This window comes from Bombus pascuorum, chromosome 1, assembly GCF_905332965.1.
Source record: "Bombus pascuorum chromosome 1, iyBomPasc1.1, whole genome shotgun sequence".
NCBI classification, from domain to species: domain Eukaryota; kingdom Metazoa; phylum Arthropoda; class Insecta; order Hymenoptera; family Apidae; genus Bombus; species Bombus pascuorum.
Window position 1 is genome coordinate 20,601,145 of NC_083488.1, and position 20,422 is coordinate 20,621,566.

A 20,422-nucleotide genomic window follows, 5' to 3' on the forward strand; every position below is an offset into this window, starting at 1 on the left:
AAATCGATTCAGACCATGATTTAGACTAACTTCACGATACTGTAGTATTGTACCGTAGTGTACAAATTATACATAATTGAAATTATATATAATTCACGTGTTGACGAAACGTTGGGAAGTGTAGTTACGAACTTTATGTGTTGTAATACATATACATTTATAAAATAATAATTTTAAATTGAAATTTGGGTACTATTTAAAAATTATTTAGAATAGTTAAAAATGGCAGTTAGAAAACGTTATTTATTTGAACCGATGCCTAAGGCTAAACAATATGTGAAACATATATCTTCAAAGCAAGTGAGTGAAAAAGATAAAAAAGCAATTGTTATTGCACAAGAAATTAAATTTGCTCGATTACTCTCATGTAATGATAAAGTAACTCGAGATAAAGTACTAAAATATTTAAAAAGGTGGTTGATAGTTCGTACACAAAGTACTCTTGGTAAGATTTGTATTCTTGTTAATCGAAATTCCAATTAGTTCTGATTTTTGTTTATCTAAATTTATTTATCTAAATTTTGTTTATGTATTTATTCGTTATATTATTAGGAAAAAATATACTTTCAATGTTTTTTCTTAGCACTTTCAAAGGAGGATTTTATGCGATTATGGAAAGGTTTATTTTATTATATGTGGGCATCAGACAAACCTTTGATTCAAGAAGAACTAGCAGAATCTCTTAGTAAAATTGTACATTGTTTAAAAGCTAAAGAGGTAGTAGTACTCTATACAGAATGTGTTTTAAGAACATTAGGTATTGAATGGTTTGGTATAGATCAATATAGATTAGATAAATTTTGCATGGTAAGTATTAATATGATACCTTTTTATATAATACACTTATATATACACCCATCGTCAAAAAGATAACTCAGGTAAGCTATCTTTAATTTCTCAATGACGCGTGTAAAGTTTTTTGTCTGTAACATATAATATCAAAACATTATGAGCTCCGGATATGCGGCTTGATGGAAATAAATCACAATGTCGTAGATGTTTGTACACAACAAAGAAAAATTATTTTATACCAAGGTCAAAATGATAACACACTCTGTTAATATGTTTAGAAATTGCTCAGTAGTTCATGATCTATCAACAAGTATAGATTACAGTACAATGTTATATAAATGTCTTAAAAAAAAAAAGCAAATTCTTGAACTAAAACAGTAACAGCTATCAGTAGCAAACATATCGAAAGTAATAAGAAGAAGTTGTAAAGTAATACACAATTTCTTAAGAAATGTTGAAGATTATAGTAAAAAGAAAAGTACTGGTTGGCAGTCATCGTTATCCGATCGTGATAAGGGAGCAATTTTGCGTGTAGCTTCCAACTCTCAGTTAACAACGAAGCAAATAATGGAGAAATGTAGCGTTAGTGCCAATGCTTCAAGTGTACGTCGAGTTCTACTATGCTGCACAAATATCAAGAGGTTAAAATTGAAAAAGAAACCTTCATTAACAATGAAACACAAAGTAGAACGTTTATGCTTTGCAAAAGAAAGAATGCATTGGAAAAAGAAAAAGAAATTTTAAAGCATATTCTGAGCTCATAATGTTTTGATATTATACGTTACAGACGAAAAACTTTACACACGTTATTGAGAAATTAAAGATAGCACTTGGGTTATCTTTTTGACGAGGAGTGTATTAAATTTTTTTATTAATAAATATGTATTTACAGCTAGTTCGAAGAATAATTCGACAGACTTTCCAGAAATGTAAAGAGAATTTATGGGATATTGAATGGATAAAAGATATTTCTGAAATACTTGAAAAGTTGTTAGTTGATCCAAAAATATGTCTTGGTTTTACTATGCATATAACAGAAATATATCTAGAAGAACTTGCAAAAGTATGTTATTTTATATTAAATATTGATTTATTGTTAATTTATTAACAAGTTTAATTTTTATAGATTAGTGATGGAAATATACCAGAAAATGTTGTTACAGAATTTATTAAACCATTTATTTTATATTTTATATGTATGGATGATGAAAGACAAATTAAACATGTAATGAGACATATTTTTAGGTATCTGATTTTTCAATCAGATATTGGTGTGGATTATATGGAAAAATTTAAAGCTTGGAGAAGTGTGAATATTTATTTTTTTATTATCTTAAAACTTATATGAAATAATTTGTTTATAACTTATACTGACAATAATATGTATTATTGTTTTTATATAGGCTGGTTTTCCTGCTGGTTCTATTGATGCTATGGAAAAAATAGAACTGTCAGATGAAGAAGATAATAATATTACCAGAGACGTAGAAATTTATCTTGAAAAACAAATGAAATATAATACAGAGAAACCACTAGATCCTAGAGCTGGTAGAATAGATGTTGAATTGCCACAAATACCTTTTAATCCAAGACAGATAGTTGATTTGTTAAATAAGTATAAATTTCATTCCTCATCAACAACAAAATCACGTAGACAGTTACGTCATCTTATTAAAGAGTATGTATTGTGTGATTATCAATTAAAGAATATATTAAAGACATTAGTAACAAATTAATAAATTAATTGAAACTTTGTAGATTTATAGAATTATCAGATGGTAAAATGCCATTAGGCATTAAGGAAATAAGAATTCCAAAAATGCAAAAGAAAAATACAGATATAAAGTCAGCTGCAGTACGTCTTTTAAAATTTGAGCAGGAATTATATTCGGATACACTACAAAAAGGGCGCAAAAAGAAAAAGAATAAGCAGTTAATACATGATGAAAGTGATAAATTTAGTGAAGAAGAATCAGAAAATATTAACGATGAAACTAATCGTGAAGATAATACTGTAGAAATGAACAATGATGAAACTATTAAAAAAAAAAGAAAAATGAAGCATAAATTAGATTTTACTGATAATTTAATAAATTCGCAAAATCAGAATATTTGTAAAGCAGATGCAAAAGATAGTAATTCTAAATTAAGAAATAATTCTTCATTATTAATTGAAGATATTGATGAAAATAAGAAAATAAAATTAAAAAAGAACAAGAATATAACTGCCAAAACACTAAACATCGTCAAACAAGTAAAGAAAAAAAAGTCAACGAAATCAAAAGTTACTGGTAAATGGAATGTTTCTGATGATATAGAACCATCCATTCTTTTGATGGATAATAACAGCACAAAGTCATGTATGGGAATTGATGAAAATTCAGTTACAAGTGAAAATAACTACGAGCAAAAAAATAATATATATGGCAAACAACAAACTTGCTTGGTACCTATATTAACAAAATTAGAAAATAAAAAAAATGTAAGTCTTATAACATTTACTTGTTATATATTTTTGTATTTTTATTATTTTTTATAAAATACGTACGTATCTACTTTAAAATGGCAATTAAATTTTCAAATTTACTGCCTTTTCTTATACTGTTTGAAACTATTATCATATGATTATTGATATATATATAAATATGTTTATTATGTAGGAAACACCAATAAGCTTAAAAAGAAAACATGAAATAAGTGCTACTACAAGTTCTAAAAAACGAGTGAAAATTGCTCTTCACTGTAATACAGCTCAACATACATCTGAATATATTTCGCAAATTCGGAAAAGTCCAGGTATACCTTTTGATGCAAACAAGAAACCATTAGCAGGTGTACTAAAAGCAAGTCCTATACCAAGTCCAGTTAATCCATTTTATAGAAAAAATATATAAAATGTTTCTTAAATTAATAAATGAAGTAATAATTATTTGTTAATAAAACAAATAAAACTACAATTTTTTCAAATAAATTATTATTAATTATTATTTTTCATGTATCATGATGGTTCTTACATATTTTTTGGAAAATTTATAAACGGGAATAATAATTAGCATACGGGAAATACAGAGTATGGGAATACAGAGTTATCTACTTAATTAACTTAATATAAGATGGCAAGTGTTGTGTTCGTTTACTGTCAGTAAACTGCTATTTACTTGCATTTAACTTCTGATCATGGACATAAAACTATAAATAAGATAGACCTAACATCATTGATAATTATGTATACGTATACTTGACGATCATTTTAATTATCTCTGCCAAAACCATTGGATTGATTAAACACATTGACGTTCAATCATCGGGATCACGGATACTCGAGTGTTCGGGAAAAAGTAGGATGATCTCATGCAGTGACACACGATATACGAATACTATATTTTTTATGCATAGTAGTGTACGGTGCGTGTGACTTTACACTTGTAATTGAAAAAAAAATTATTGCAATTATAACTACGTATTTTAATTATAAACTTATAAACAATTAAGAGAAAACTTTTCATATAATAATATAAACTTAAATGTATTTATTGCATTTACATTTATTTTCATAATACTATACTAAAGTTTCATACATAATTACATTTACATAATAATAAAGTTTCATATATATATTTCTCGCATCATGAAATACATACACATTGGAACAAATATATTATTTTGATATTTTTACAATTATAATATATATATTTATATAATAATATAAACTGTAATTATATAATATAAATTATATGATTATATAATTACAATTTATATTATTTTCCTTTTTGTCTATTTTTTTGTGATGACACACATTACATGTAACAAATATATATTCTAATATTTAAATAACAAAAATATTTAAATGTATTTATGGTTTACAAATAGTATGAAGTATATTGAAAATGAAAAAATTAAAGTGTATATTATTATTTAAGCCAAATAAACAATGATATTTTATTAATAAATTATTTAAAATTCGTAAGCAATTAATATTAATCTATTTGCTTCTTGTCTTAAATGAGGTAAGTAAAATTTTCATATCACTGACAATGAAAGTTTTAGAAAAAGCGGATAATTTAAACAGAGAAGTCTTTAAAATTCTTATACAACCTTCTTGTTTGAATACTGTTCATAAAAGTACACTAATACACATATCTTTTTGGCACATGAATTCACTTTTACTTATACATTTCTATAGCTACAGAAAAATAGAGGATTAGCTACTATTACAAAACCAAATACTTAAAAATTATATTCTATGCATTTCTTTCATATATTACATAATATTTTTAGTTTTAATACTAAGTTTCATTACAAAAGAATTGAAACTTGTAAGATTGTTTGTATAATTCAGTCAATACGAAAAGTAAAAGATTATATTCCGTACCATTTAAATACATTGAAATGACACTTTGAGAAATTTTAAGTGCATAAGTATCTCATACTTTACTTTGATTGAATTTTAAATTTCGCAAGATTTTTAAATGTTTCACGAAAGTAATTTTATTTTATAACATATATATATGTACATTTGTACTTTGAAATATGAGATAATGAGGCACTGTGTCCATCGTTAGCTAGATTGACTTTATTTATGATTTCTAAAAAATATTCAAACTAAATATTATAGCATCATGTAAATTAAAAAATATATATAGATATCTGTCATTATTTAAATACATACATATAATACTGCTTGTATTATTATATCATTATGTTATAGATAGATTAAACATTTTCGAAAAATTATAGTGCTTAATGCTGCTAAAATTTATGATCATAAAATTCATTAATTATTGCTAAACTACATATCTATCATTCGGAATTAATTATCATTTCATTTTATATTGTTTTTCAATAGTTATAATATAAATTATTGATAAGAAGCAAAATCAAAATTCTTTTTTCAAAATTTGTTACAGTATTCAAATTATACTCAATAAAAGTATCATTATAACACGCATTTGCAACACATCTTAAGAAATTTGTACAATATCTATGATTTTTAAAGTATAAAAATTATAGCATGCGTGCACTTAATGAATTATATTTAATTTAGAACTCTTTTCGTAATATCAAACTATATATGTTAAATTAATATTATAATCTCTAGCAATAACATGTAATAAACTGACTATTTTTATATACATTTCATGCATAAATTTTGTATAAAGTACGTTCCTAAGTAACACAGAAAGTTTTTTGAAAATTGATTTGGTAATTTGTATAAATGTAATATTTTAATTGTTTGTAATGTACAATTTTTAAAATGTCTGAAATATTTATACATGACATAAATAATTATTTTGTTTTGTACCATTATTATACATTTTGATATTAAATATTGTTAAGTTAATTGTATTCTTTATATGTGTTGAGTGCTGAATAAAAAAGGTATTTGAAAATTTGTTAATTTTTCTATGATTGTACTTTAATATTAAATACTTCTTTTCTCAGGCTTTAGAAATAAAAATAAAATATTGTCATATATATAAATCAAAACCATTTTTTATAAATATTAACACTGAATATGAGAAAAGGATACTACACCCTAAACATTTAAGTTACCAAAATATATTTTTTTAAAAACTTGTCGATATTAGTATCAACTCTCCATAGTTTACAAACTGTATCAGGATATAAACAAAATTATGAAAAACAGTAATTTTTAAACCATAGTACATGGTAGAAATGAATAAATTAAATATTATGGTGTATATATGATATATACAATCTTTATTTTCTATACTCAGAACTAAAAAATATAAAATATAAATTCTTTTTTATAACTTAGTTATCTATGGAGGGCTAATATTCCCACAACATTAAAGTATTATAATTTCATAGTTCCATCATTTTTTTTATCTAGTACACTATAGTAATACCTTTAATTTATGATATTAGACTAGCTTTATTATTATATATTTCAGTCAAATATATTAAATTGTATTTGTTCTAAATCAACTTTTTTAAATTAATTCATATTAAATTTATATATTATCTATAAGATAAGTGTTCCCACATATTCTATGCTCTGCTTCGAATTGTCATTATACCACTTAAAATTTCTAATATATAAACTTGTTAAAATTAATATCTTTTATCGATTTTTGAAAATTAAATCAACTTTAATTTACTTCAAACTCATATATAGATTATTTATGAATGTCTAAAATATTTATAATAAAGTTTTAGAAATAATTTAATTTAATATTGGAATTTAATACTGAAATCTATTTGCATTAAATAGTTTAAAATTTTATTAATCATATCTTTTTTGTAAAGAAGTGTGTTCTCCAACGCCAATACCATCCCATTTCAAGTTGATTAAAACCAGTAGTAAAAAATGATAGAGCAATAAAAAAAGCTGAATGTACCAGTGTCCATAATTGGAATACTGGTGAAATAATAAGTAAAACTATCATACATCCTGAAATTTAAAAAAAAGATAGGATATTTTTAATAAAAATATTATCAAGAATTAGTGAAAATAAGTAGAATAAAATATTACCTGTTAGAATGCTCCAGAAACTAAAGGCAATATGCAAGGGACGTAATTTTGTTAACGGCCAAATTTCAGCAGGAAAAGTTTTCTTTTCATAAAATTGTTTTAAGATTTCTTCTTTGTTAAACCACTTTTCTTCTAACCATCGCCTTAATGTTAAATCATCTGTTGGCACATCCGATGATGGTATTCGCTTAATATGAAAATGTACTTCATTTGGTAATTTTCCTTTGATCAAATCTAATTCAGATTGTGGAATATAATCAGGATATGCAATCGTTAAATCATAAACAGCATTGAGATAACTTGCTTGTTGAAGATGTCGAACTAAATAACTGAATCCTGTTGTCTTTGGATGAAGAGTAAAAGAATATTGTGGCAGAACATGTTGCATGGCATATTTGTCAGATTTCTCTTTGCTGTTTTTTGTTAGATCAGTACCTTCGGGAAATATAAGTAATTGAGAGCGCCTATCAAGAGCCACTAAATAATCCAAGGTACGTGACAATCGGTTTTGATCTTCTTCCCAGCGACGAGTTATATAAAGGAAACCATACATTTGCATTATCCATCCTGTTATATAATGACATTATTTTGTTATGTTATTTAAGAAAAACAAATGGAATAATAATTAAGTTCTTAATGGTCATTGTATAAAAATGATGTGGTAGTTATGGTATTATGAAAGGTACGTTATGAATATTTTTGGAATATGTGGGATTATGATCACTTATTGTATTACCTGGTCCTGGAATATGTCGTATAGGATCCTTTAAAACAAATTTTAATCTATGAGTTGCTACATTAGGTAAACATGCTTGATACATTGCAGCCCACAAAAAATTCCAATCTACCCGTGTTCTATGATTCATTACAAGAACAGCAGATTCATTTGGAGATATATGGTCTCCTGATACCAAAATTTTTACACCAAATACTTTTAAAAGAGCCTAGAAATATATTGAAATTATTAGCTTATTTATGGTACAATTACATGACTCACATATAAGGAAATTTTGACTCTGAAACAAAAAAAAAAAGGAAGAAAAAGAAGACGTTTATTTTGCTTACTGTGGAATAAAGTTCCCAACAAGAAAGTAATAGATCACCACATTTTCGAAACTTTGGAGGACTAAAAAATAACAGTGGTAACATAGGGCAAGCAATAAATAGAAAACCAGCCACTATGCTGCTGTACCATAGTGCACAATATAAAGTACCACGTAAAAGTCCACGCATCTCAAATTGTGTCTTAAATATTTAAAGAAATATGTAATAATATATTTATTTATAACAATTATATGTATAAGGCTTAAAAACTTATCTATTATTATAAAATATATGTACTAGAAATACATACCTTAGAACATTTACTTATAATTAAATAATATATGATATAAAAGAATTATAAAGCAAAAGAAACTTTTGTTTATAATGAAACATTTTTAGTTTATAAAAAAATAGAAAATTTTTATCTTTAAATAATATTTAATATTAAAGAAGTAGGAACAGCAGAAGTGTAGTTTAATATAAATTAAATTAAATGTTTACAAATTTGCATATATAATATTTTGAATAGTAGAACTTACCTTGTCATGTGTATGTTTTAAATGAACTACTTTTTTCAAGCATTTAATGTTAACTGAAATGTTCTGAAATGTTTTCTTTGGCTTCTCTTCTATCTTACTAGAGGGGCTTCCTCTACTTCACCCCTTTCACCCCATTCTCCACCCAATATCTACTAAGTTCTGGGATGCTGTGTTGGACCATTATTGATCTGTTAAAACAAGGGGAAAGTTCATAATTGTTTTTAAAATTTTGATTTGTTTCCACAATTTCTTCATAAATGTTATAAGAATAAATATTATAACAAAAAGACAAATATGTGTATATGCAGTAGAATAGATCTTTGTCATTTGTTTTTACTTTTTTGTTTTATGATTATGTTGATAATCTTAACTTTCTATTTAAGTTTGTTTTACTAATACAAAAATATATAATTACATAAATTAAAATGAACAAAAAAAAATATAACTGAGCTAGTTTAATATATTTTTACTAAGGTAGGAAAGTTATAAATTATTAATATAAAATTGTTGCAAATTATACAAATAAAATATTATAGATAATAATGAAAGTCTATTTTAATTATAATGCCAAAAGTAACTGGATTGATAAATATTTAGGGACAAATCAGTTGAAATTTACTCTTTTTATAAGGTTTATAAAATTTAATTATACAAAAGTGTTTGTATGACTTTTTATATTATAAATTTTACTTAGAAGATGTATACAGTGAATATCATTAATAATAAATCCTATAAATTCTTTTAAGAAAATAACTAAATCCAGGCGCTTCAATGTATATATCGTTTTCTATATATATAAAATATTATTTGCTAAATTGTACAACTAAAGTACATATTTCTAATTTACAAAACCTTGCACTAGTGATGTACACTTTTTATGCAGATCTTTACAAATTACATTCTTTCATAAAATTTAAATTAAAAGATTTACAATACATACTGCAATAGATAAAATATTTTGAAAATTGTTTAGTACCTATGTTTCATCTAATAATTGATTATAAATTCTTTGATGTTAACGTTTAAATTAAACTGTAATATAGTTGTTTTCATCTGTATATGTATATAGAAATAGTATAACTATTAATATAGGTGTGATGTACAAATACATTATTTTTCACTATGAACTATATCCTGAGTACTTGTCGAAAAGTTTACTCGCTTCCGTATGTACTTTTTCATCATCAGCTGATACAATTGGTTTTTCTAAAATTTCTTTTAACGAATCAATTGCACATGTATATTTCTTTAAAGCAATATAACATTTACTAATGTATAACTGAGTGTATGGATTTGTACTTCCAAGCTTTGCTGCAGTTTCAAAACAAATGAGTGTTTCTTCAATAGAAACATTTGGAATTTCAAATAAACTTGCTACCTGCAAAGAGTACAAGAAAATTTAAGCTATTTAGTATTAAATTGTAATATTATATAAAAATAATATTTTATATATATTAAAATTTTTTAGTAAATTAAATTAAAAGATAAACCTTTTTCTCGATCCAACTTAAATTAGCAATTTCATATTTAAATCTTCCTAGAAGATAATGTAATTCAAAGTCATCTGGTTGCATTTCTAAAGCCAGTTCTACATATTTCTTAAAAACAATGCCATTCTTTATTTTGTCTGGCACTGATAAATAGTCTCCATGTAGTCCTATAAGGATAGCATACCACTTATACAGATCTGCTTTTCGATTTTCAATAATTCTCTCACACTGTTGAATACCTATTAAAAATATCATTTGTTTTTATTACATTATGCAAAAATAAACAAATATATTGTACTTACCATCAAGAATGATTAACCTTCTAATATTCTTATCAATTTGTGCTTCTGCATAATGGTAGCTAGCTCTTGTGAATCTCCATACTACTTCTACATTGTCTGGGTGGGATCTCACTAATGTTTGCAATATATAGTAAGTCTTGACATCAAATTGATCATTTAGTTGTTCATCAATCTCCTTAAGTATTATATCCAGCTGGTTCAGTTCGTCTGAGATCCTATATTACTGAACATATAATCTCTTCCTTTTACACTTTTAAAATAACTTTATTTGCCAAAATGATCAAATTTTAATTTTCCAAATTAGTACAAGTAATCACATGCTTAAATCACGAATTAAATAGTATAATTTGAATATTCTTAAGATGTTTCTTCAGGAAGTGGATTCACATTTTTACTAGAATAAATTATAAATCCTCGTACGTGTTATTTATATAAGTTTAACATATATTTATATTACTTTACCAACCTTAAGTCACTATCGCTAACAATACTTTCACCATCGGAACAATCATAGAACTCATCATCTCCAATATCAGTTGTTGTTGAAAAAACATCAATATCTGTATCATTATCTAAAGTATAGGTACTATCATTAGAGTTAAATTTTCGTGAAATTTTTCTTTTCTTTTTCTGTTGTTTTAGTTGTAACCTTAAATGAAACAAAATAATTATATATGCCAAAATAGTTATTAATTTTATAGGATAATACATAAATTTAAGAAATATTTATGTAAATATTTCATATCAAAATAATATTATTACCTTAAAGCTTCTAATTCTGTTTGTAATTCATCAATTCTTTTATAGGCAGCATCTAAGTCAGAAATTGTTGTGTTATATTGTTGATTTACCAAAATTTTACGATAAATAAAAATACTAGCTGCACTTATAACACCAACGGTTACACCGATGGCAGCAGCAATTAAATTATTATGCATTATGCTGTAAATATAGTATATATTAATATGTTAAAAGATCTAATTCTATATTACTATTTTTTATTAAATAAATAATATATATATGCATAAAAAAAGTTAGAAATTCTGTAAGTAGCATAAACATATTAAAATACCGTTATTTCTCTGGGTTTCTTACTATAAATTATAATCAAAATTATATAAATTATCCACGACTATCATTCATTAATACACAATAACCATGTGCATAAAACAAACATTTTATTATCTCAATAAAAGAGAAACATATGTTCTTTCAAGTTACGCATATAAAACGTTTTTTCCTTTTTTCTATAAAATGTTGATCACGCATCACAGAAACCACATTGTACGCCGGCAATTAAGACTTTCTTTGGCAAACGAATACTTAATTCAATTTCCATTAAAAATCCGACTTTATTACTCAACCGTTCGCTAACGATATATAAATATAATGTTCTTTTTAAGTTCAAAGTACAAAATGATTTAAAACTCAAATCATAGAGCATGAACAACTACAATAGGATTTGCTATACACGATACATGTATATGCATGTACATACATACAGTGCTTCTGCTATTTACATACATTGCCGTGATTCTAAATCAATTCATAACTACAACTATAACTTTACTTTAACTTAACATAACTATAACTTCAACTTTTTAATCGAGTAATTTTAAAATTAAGGAGAAAGAAAGAAATTCCATTATATCGTAAATTACAATATTTATATGATATGTATTTATACATGCAGTAGACACTTCCTTTTTATTTTTAAATACATGTTCTTCCTTATATAATAAATAGATGTATGTATTTCAATAAATTTAATATAAATAGATAATATTGTATATACAGGTAATATTATTCAACCAAACAGTATAGTGATTACTATATTGCAAATATTTATGTATTTATGGAAAAATAAAATGTTTAAAGTATACAAAATGCGGAATTGTACAAATGTCCATAATTTAATAGCTATACATACATATGTATATTTATACGTATGTATATAGTAATTTGAATATTTAATATAATGTAATTTTGTATTCTATAAAAGAAATGTAATTTAATAACGATTACAAATTATAATCATTATATTATCATATTAAAAGGCAAACATACTTTTAATACTAATTTGCATGTTTTTTATATACTTATAGTTAGGATATGAAATTACAGAAAAAAGATAAGGAATAACTATAATTATGTATGTAATTTGAATTTATTTAAACAAATGACGTCAAAACTTTCATATTATTCGTCCTAATATTTTTTCAACATTATTTCATAAAAATATAGAGCTTTTTTTACAATAAAATAATAATAAGTAATGAAATAATTAAATGTAATTTTGCAACATTAATGGGATATTTCGTTATCTATGTTTCACCAAATTATTAATTTTTTTATCAATTAAAATATAAACTGAATGAATTTTAGAAAAATCGTACAAAAGTAATTGTAAAATTATAAAATATTATATCAGTTATGTAGTATAATATCCAATATTAAATATAAAAATTGATATAGAATAAGGGAATCATATATACTTTTATTTTTATAACATAACTATACTATATATTTAGATATGTAGGAATAAATGAAATCCTCTTCTTCATTCTAAGAAAAAATATGTTTATTAACATATAAATGTATTTATATATTTATATATATTTTTAATGGTTAAATATTTAAAATTAAATAAAATTTAATTATACCTAGCAACTTTGGCATCGCATATATATGTATATATATATCGTATATACACATGTACATATGTATGTGTGAATGTGTGTATGTGTCATGCTATTAAATATTTTATTAAAATGTTAAATTTTAAATTTTTTCAATAAAAGACTGTATATGTTTTATTATTGATACTATAATTTTAATTTATTTATTTTATTTAACATTTGCACTATGATTTGGAGGCTTTTTCCTACATGCCTATTATGTACTCTAATTTTTAAAATTTGATATGATATTTATTTTTGGAATAGTTAATATTATTGTCATGCTACCAAATTGTGTATTATAGACAAAGCTTCTTAAAAATTTATTGTTACATAATAGTCATTAAAAAGTGCACCATTATTAAATTTTCTAAAAACTGATAAGTATATAATATTATGATATGAACACATTTACATAATACGTAAATATTACTTATGATTATAATAATACTTATATGATTATAATATCAGAAAAATATGTCAACAAAATTTAAATACATTGATAAAATAAATTTTGTTCTTTGTTCACATATGGTTTAAATTTTTAATATATGATAAAAGAAATATATATAACAATAATACCGGTCACTAATGTTTCATATTTCATATATGTATAATTTTTTACATAAAGAATATGTAATAAAGATATTTTTTCACTTATGGCATAAATGATATAATATAAATAGAATTAATATTTAATATTAAATTATCTATAAAATTTTGCTAAAATGACGGAATTTAATATGTGTAATTATTAAAAAATTATATAAAGACTATACAATGGAAATAGCATTAATAAAGTATAGTCTTTCTAACGTATTATGAAAAGTTTTCTGTTATTTTAACGGGAAATTCGATCATTTAATAAGTATTAGAAGATAATAATAAATTATTATCCTTTTCTATTCGAAGCAACAAAGATAACATATTGATATCATTTATTTGTTTTATGGATCGACCTTGGTTGATACAATTAATCAAATATTTTTTGTCTTATTTTAAGGAAACTTTCAGTACATAGGACGAGTTTCATTTTTTATAGCAAAATAAAAGATTACTATAACAAAGAAATAAAATATTCAACGCATATCGGTCTCAATCAATAATTTTAAATAAGTCAAAATAATTAATTAATATTTGATTAAATACATTTCTGTCTTTCTTTACCTAACATATAAATAATATATAATACATAACATATTAATAAACAATATAAAATATACAAAAGTATGTACACATGTAACAGAAAGTAGAACTACAATTTCGTATTGATATTAGTTGTGAAGATATATAAAAAAAATGTTAAATTATTGAACGCAAAAGGATTTTTCAAACTCTTATAATATAGATTTATGATCTTAGATTATTATGATAGTTAATTATGACGTTTTAGCGTTGCTTAAAGCACAATTTTAATGCTATTTTAAGATCTAAAATATAATTTCTCTACCTAAAAAATAAATATAACTAATAATTTTTCAGTTAACTTGTATAATACTAAGTTTTGAAAGATATACTATTCAATAATATGTTATAGTAATTTAAATAAATATTTCACATAAACTATATTTGCATATTCAACATAGATTATAAAATATATCTTTTTAATGATGAAAAATTTACTAATTAGATGAAATTATTTAAACAATCGTTTAATTAACTATGTTAATATACTGCATGTAAATGAGGTACCTTATAGAATATGTAAAATCTCGTTTCAACTTTTTAATTGTGAAACTCGACCACATTAACCTTAAATTATACGAACGATATAAAACGATTACATAGAATCTATAATATTATTGTATCGTTTTTTTCATTATCACAGATTGTTTTGGTGGTAGGCCTACTCCCAATATTAAGTTTTAAAGGCCTACAATGGACTAGTAAATTTTAATAGAATCTGACTGATTTCATTCTACACATACAAACCAACATCATGTTTCTAATGTTGGAAAAAGTCTTGTTAGCACAAAATAAGCTACATCATAGTTACTCCAATATGTTGTATGTGCTGCTAATGTGTAAAAATAATTTCTTCCTAAACTTGCTCGAAGTACATAATCCAATCGTTCTGTTAATTCTAACAAAAAGAGTAAAAAGATATTGAATTATATACCTTTTATTGAATAACTTTTATCATTATTAGATTAATTAAAAATTAATGTAATATTTTTACCTTGACCTGGTTGGATAGGTGCAGAAACATCTTTTTTAACATTCCAACCAGCACGCACTAAGCCCCAAAGACTCCAACCTTTGTCTGGTGCACGATTAGACATATCTACTGAATTTTCTTCTTTTTCATCATTATCTGCTATTAAATATTTTAAATTGTTTAGACATTAAACCAAATGAAAACTATCACTCTTAAAATAAATAGAAACTATCTGATATACCTATAAGAGAACAATTTTGGTCAGCATTACTCATTGTTGGTGGTGACTGTTCTGTTTGTTGACCATCAACTCCTCCATATGGCGGAATTAGAACAGGTTCAATTTTGCTATATCCCCTTTCTAAAAGTGGCTCCATTCTATAAGCTACAGGATCAGACCAGTGAAATATATTGTAAAATCTTTTGCATAAACCTTGAGGCATCACATCTGTTTTGTTGGATGGAGAAGGTGTACGTAATACAAGAAATACTGATAATGGCGAACCCAAACAAAATAAATTTTCAATCTGGAATTATGAAAATATTTAAACTAAAATTCTTTAATATTACACTATATTGAATTATTCTTATTGTATATAAATATCTTATATTGTATAAATAATATACAATTAGTAATAACACCTACAGGAAATTGTAATCGTTGTTTTAAAACTTCTTGCGTTTCTGGAGATGGAGGTCTTGTATCTGGAGCCATCCAGCCTGTGACAATGTCATAAACAATTACACATCCCAAAGAATGTGCTAAAATTGAAACTTTCCCTTTCCAACCAGGATGACGACTAGTAAACATAAAGTATAATCTATTTAACTCTTTTTGTAATCCAGCTCTTACTTCCCCTCCATAAAGAGGACTTGTGTAGTAGAGAATATCCATTGCTGATGTATTTAATAAGTGTCGTATGCTTACCACACTAAAAGGGGTGATAGCCTCTACTATACCTAAAATAATTTTCATTAAATACAAGATGCTATTAAAAACAATGTAAAAATCTAAAAATTAGTTAGAGAAATTGTACATCGGTTTTTTACCTCCATCAAGTTTTAACGATGAACGCCATTCCACAGGGAAAAATTCTATTCTATAGTTAGAGTTAGGAAAATATTTTTGTTTCAACCAATCTACACAGTCTCTAAACCTATTTAAATATTAAATACAATAGATTAATTTCTTAAAACTTTTATACGGTATCAATTGCATATAGTATATTATAATCGTTAATTATATTTTCTACATACAATGTTGTATTACGAATAATTTTTCCAGTATCTCCTTTTTGACCAATTCCATGAACTACAAAAATTATATGATCAATATCATGAGGTTTATCTTCCTTTACAGCAGCGATTTTATATCCTCTTCTTAGTTGATAACCTGTTGCTGTAAAAACCATTATATGTAATGTATAAATTTTTAATAATAATTATATATTTTTAAAATACTTACTTTTTGCAAAACCTAATTTTGATGTAACACTGCGCATTAATTTTTTATGCCTATATTCGCTATATAATACTACATCATTTATACTATGCCAGTCAACATGAAATTCAGAAAAATGTTCCGTGTGTAACACTAGAAATACAAAAATTTAATTTCTTATTATATTACATTGTATATATACTATTACAGAAAATAATATATAATTAAAAGCAAAATTCATACCTTCGTAAGATTGAGAAGGTGTATCATATGTTGAAGTGGATTGACCAGAATTTTGCTTTTGAAAAAGATTAAGATGAACTTCTTCTATAATTTTAGCTTGTTCTGCCTCTAAAGGTAACCAACTACCATCATAATACCAAGTTCCTCTCATAATTTCCCATTCTTCACCTTCAAATAAAATTAAAACTGATGATTACATTTATTTAAACAAAACCATATACATACATGTATAGCTATTCAATTAATTAAAAATTTAATGAATTATTTTTTTACTTATTTAATAAAATATTTTTAATTTAAAAGTGAAAAAATCATAAAAATATTTTTGTGCATAAAATTTTCTCTATCTGAAATACACATAGAAATTGAAAAAAAATTACAATATAATATACATATAACATTCACCCTATACTCTGATTATATTAATCATGGTTAAATGAAACTAATTATAATAGATTTAAGGACAAATTGATTAATTTTTATGGTAGACATAATAATTAGTACCCATAAATAAAAGTGAATGTTATTACTCAAATTAAATTAAGATATTATATACAATAAAGAAATTTGTAATTCATTTAGAATGTGAAATGTAATATGAAATAATTAAATATAAGCTTGAATTATTTTAGTTATTTTATATTTTGTAAAATTATATTTAAAAAATAATGAAATATGAGATTGAAGCTAAATAAAACATATACCTGTACAATATATTGAAACACATTTCATTTTATCTAGTTCCACATCGTACATTCCTCCTCTAACTACAATTTTTTCAACAGAAGGTGGATTGTTGGTTATATTATTACTTTTACTAAGGACATTTTGATAATTTTGCCAAGCATATTCAATTCTTAAGCTATCATATCCACAGAATTCTACCCATCTCTTATCTACACCATCTCTATAAAACCATCGTATTTGTTCTGCAGTTAAAGGTTCTACATATGTTAATTCATTTATTATATTTTGTGAGTTATCCTTTGAATTTAATTCTCTGGTAGTTTCTGGAATTCCTTTAAACATTAAAATTTGGAATTAGAATAAAATAAATTTAACATGATACATATAATTTTTGTTATTTAATAAAATATAAAACTTATTAAAAGCTTTGGTTAAAAAGATATAATGTTATAATTTTTAATCTTTCAGTTTATTATTTACAAACAATGTCGAATTATATAACATGCAATAACAAAAAATATGAAATAAGAGATTCACACACAGTCATTATTAGTATATTTTAATTTAATAAATTGTAATACATGAGAAGTATATATGTTTAAATTATATGTATTACAAAGATATAAATTGAACACCATCAAGTAAGATTTAAAATATATATATATTTCATTAATAGTTTATAAAATTGATAAATTATTATTAAATTTCTATAGGCTTCATTAAATTATATTAAAGTGAGTTCTAGGTTTATTAGATATGATAAACATATAGAAAGTTTTTTTTTATCAGATATTATAGATATTACAATTTGCAGTAACTTTGCATAATTTTCAAATTCTTTATTATATCGACTGCACATATCGAGTACATATGTAGATACTTATACGTATTATAGATATTCTGAGCATACGAATTGCTCCTTATTGACGACAGATGCACTAAATAATAGGTTCTTTTAATAGTTCGCCAAATTTGTATAATGAATAATGTTTAAATTATTTGCAAAGACAATCTTAAATAATTGATAACTTTACCTTCGCAATTTTGAGATTCCAGAGGTGTTTCACTAAAAGGATCAATTTCAATCTTGTCAGACATCCTGTCACTTATGTAATAATCACAGGATATTTTCTAAATCATCTGATTAAAAAATTTTGCAATATTTTATGTCATATCAATTTTTTCGTAACATCTGACACGTACAAAGAGCAACAATTTTTATCAAAATTAACGTTAGACACTACTGAACACTTGTCATTGATAAAAATTTAATTATAACACAAAATCCACAGTCTGTCAGTAGAAAATATTATAAATTGTTTTATTGGTATTTATAAAGGATAATTCCTATGACGGTATCGTTGATTAAAATATAAAGGTGTCTCGTTCACGAGTAAATGCAACGTTGAGAGCTGATTGACGAACTGGCAATCGTTCTCTACAGTAGTTGGACGTTATCTCAAAACTGATTTTTAGGACTTGGGTCTCAACAAACAAACTTATTCACGTTTCGTTATCTTATATAACTCCAATTTCGTACTTCGTCAAAACCACTGCATTTAATGGTAGACAGCTGATGTATAAACGCAATGCGTAAAACAGTATGCGATATGTACAATTCATACGTACTTTTATATTACTATGTACCAGTCTATATGTATATAGAGATATATAGTTATATATATAGATGTATGCATAAGCGCATATATTTACGAGTGATTGGATACAACGTGCTTATTGCTAATGCATATGAATCATGTAAAAAATAAATTGAAACGTATTACCATATACATACAACTTGTTTGTAAAATTTACATTTATATATAGGTCTAAATTATTATTAAATACAATATAATATATTTTGTAAAAATTGCATATTTTTCATTTTTGATATTTAATTATTACATTTAATGCAATGTTAATGCAATGTTAATTTTTATAATAGAATGATAATTTCATCTTGTACAAACCAGATTCTTTTACAGATTTATTCATGCGCAAATTGAAAACGTACATAATGAAAAATATGCATATAAAATGTTAGTTTTTCCAATTGTCTCTTATGTATTATGCAAAAGAATTATTGGTTATTTTATATACAATGTGTTATCTCATTATTCACTCTCATTGATACAAGGCAAATAACTATTGTTTTCTTAGATAAATTTTTAAATAGAATTAGATAATATTAAATACATCTTTTGTGTAACATACATATAAATATAATTTTTTAAAAATTTGATTTATTCTATTAATGATACTTTAACATTATTTACATACATATATTCTATTATTCTATTTTGTAAAAGTCAAATGAATGATAAATGTTGAATATTTATAATTTCATGTATTTATGTAAGAATTAATGTACATTTTTTCGAACGAATTATTATTATTTAAAAAATAATATAAATTCATTTTATAAATAAAATAATAGAATTTTTTTAATGTTAAGAGAAATATATATTTCATTGAACTAATACATATATTCACATTTATTTAAAAATAATACAAGTTCAAAAAAAAGACCACATAACTATTTTATTATAAAT

At 24.1% G+C, this 20,422-nt stretch overlaps 4 protein-coding genes across 6 annotated transcripts; 1 reads left to right on the forward strand and 3 right to left on the reverse strand.

Moving 5' to 3' along the window:
* Positions 1-13: 13 nt before the first annotated feature.
* On the forward strand, positions 14-3,763 carry LOC132907742 (ribosomal RNA processing protein 1 homolog). Its single transcript, XM_060961118.1, has 7 exons — positions 14-445; positions 584-807; positions 1,685-1,855; positions 1,919-2,101; positions 2,196-2,470; positions 2,551-3,274; positions 3,453-3,763. The coding sequence occupies exons 1-7, from the start codon at positions 223-225 to the stop codon at positions 3,684-3,686; spliced, it is 2,034 nt and encodes a 677-aa protein (XP_060817101.1). The 5' UTR covers positions 14-222; the 3' UTR covers positions 3,687-3,763.
* A 3,200-nt stretch (positions 3,764-6,963) lies between these two features.
* Positions 6,964-9,081, reverse strand: LOC132907819 (lysocardiolipin acyltransferase 1-like). The gene is made up of 5 exons (XM_060961232.1): positions 8,872-9,081; positions 8,354-8,533; positions 8,025-8,232; positions 7,289-7,855; positions 6,964-7,207 (listed from the first exon to the last, which is right to left on the reverse strand). The coding sequence occupies exons 2-5, from the start codon at positions 8,519-8,521 to the stop codon at positions 7,044-7,046; spliced, it is 1,107 nt and encodes a 368-aa protein (XP_060817215.1). The 5' UTR covers positions 8,522-8,533; positions 8,872-9,081; the 3' UTR covers positions 6,964-7,043.
* A 449-nt stretch (positions 9,082-9,530) lies between these two features.
* Positions 9,531-12,131, reverse strand: LOC132907824 (regulator of microtubule dynamics protein 1-like). 2 transcript variants are annotated; one of them, XM_060961253.1, is made up of 6 exons: positions 11,736-12,131; positions 11,426-11,605; positions 11,130-11,312; positions 10,664-10,878; positions 10,362-10,528; positions 9,531-10,249 (listed from the first exon to the last, which is right to left on the reverse strand). In XM_060961253.1, the coding sequence occupies exons 2-6, from the start codon at positions 11,599-11,601 to the stop codon at positions 9,992-9,994; spliced, it is 999 nt and encodes a 332-aa protein (XP_060817236.1). In that variant the 5' UTR covers positions 11,602-11,605; positions 11,736-12,131; the 3' UTR covers positions 9,531-9,991. The 2 variants fall into 2 exon arrangements, with proteins under 2 accessions (XP_060817236.1, XP_060817228.1); XM_060961245.1 differs by having other exon boundaries at positions 10,362-10,600; positions 11,736-12,130.
* Positions 12,132-13,219: 1,088 nt separating this feature from the next.
* Positions 13,220-19,574, reverse strand: LOC132907749 (phospholipase DDHD1-like). Of its 2 annotated transcripts, none has more exons than XM_060961131.1 (10): positions 18,905-19,574; positions 17,888-18,202; positions 17,184-17,351; positions 16,965-17,093; positions 16,757-16,898; positions 16,550-16,656; positions 16,146-16,459; positions 15,741-16,026; positions 15,521-15,658; positions 13,220-15,424 (listed from the first exon to the last, which is right to left on the reverse strand). In XM_060961131.1, the coding sequence occupies exons 1-10, from the start codon at positions 18,966-18,968 to the stop codon at positions 15,279-15,281; spliced, it is 1,809 nt and encodes a 602-aa protein (XP_060817114.1). In that variant the 5' UTR covers positions 18,969-19,574; the 3' UTR covers positions 13,220-15,278. The 2 variants fall into 2 exon arrangements, with proteins under 2 accessions (XP_060817114.1, XP_060817122.1); XM_060961139.1 differs by having other exon boundaries at positions 15,521-15,655; positions 18,905-19,573.
* Positions 19,575-20,422: the final 848 nt, after the last annotated feature.

Bases quoted from the DNA above. Each gene is read 5' to 3' on its own strand.
- LOC132907742 (XM_060961118.1), top strand. From the start codon at position 223: ATGGCAGTTAGAAAACGTTATTTATTTGAACCGATGCCTAAGGCTAAA. The intron at 808-1,684 runs GTAAGTATTAAT...ATGTATTTACAG, and splicing joins GATTAGATAAATTTTGCATG to CTAGTTCGAAGAATAATTCG. The intron at 2,102-2,195 runs GTGAATATTTAT...GTTTTTATATAG, and splicing joins AATTTAAAGCTTGGAGAAGT to GCTGGTTTTCCTGCTGGTTC.
- LOC132907819 (XM_060961232.1), bottom strand. From the start codon at position 8,521: ATGCGTGGACTTTTACGTGGTACTTTATATTGTGCACTATGGTACAGC. The intron at 7,856-8,024 runs GTAATACAATAA...ATTATATAACAG, and splicing joins ACGACATATTCCAGGACCAG to GATGGATAATGCAAATGTAT. The intron at 7,208-7,288 runs GTAATATTTTAT...TTTAAATTTCAG, and splicing joins TTTCTGGAGCATTCTAACAG to GATGTATGATAGTTTTACTT.
- LOC132907824 (XM_060961245.1), bottom strand. From the start codon at position 11,601: ATGCATAATAATTTAATTGCTGCTGCCATCGGTGTAACCGTTGGTGTT. The intron at 10,879-11,129 runs GTTGGTAAAGTA...TCAGTAATATAG, and splicing joins GTTAGCGATAGTGACTTAAG to GATCTCAGACGAACTGAACC. The intron at 10,601-10,663 runs GTAAGTACAATA...TATTTTTAATAG, and splicing joins AAGGTTAATCATTCTTGATG to GTATTCAACAGTGTGAGAGA.
- LOC132907749 (XM_060961131.1), bottom strand. From the start codon at position 18,968: ATGTCTGACAAGATTGAAATTGATCCTTTTAGTGAAACACCTCTGGAA. The intron at 18,203-18,904 runs GTAAAGTTATCA...TAATGTTTAAAG, and splicing joins GGAATCTCAAAATTGCGAAG to GAATTCCAGAAACTACCAGA. The intron at 17,094-17,183 runs GTATGAATTTTG...TTGTATTTCTAG, and splicing joins ACCTTCTCAATCTTACGAAG to TGTTACACACGGAACATTTT.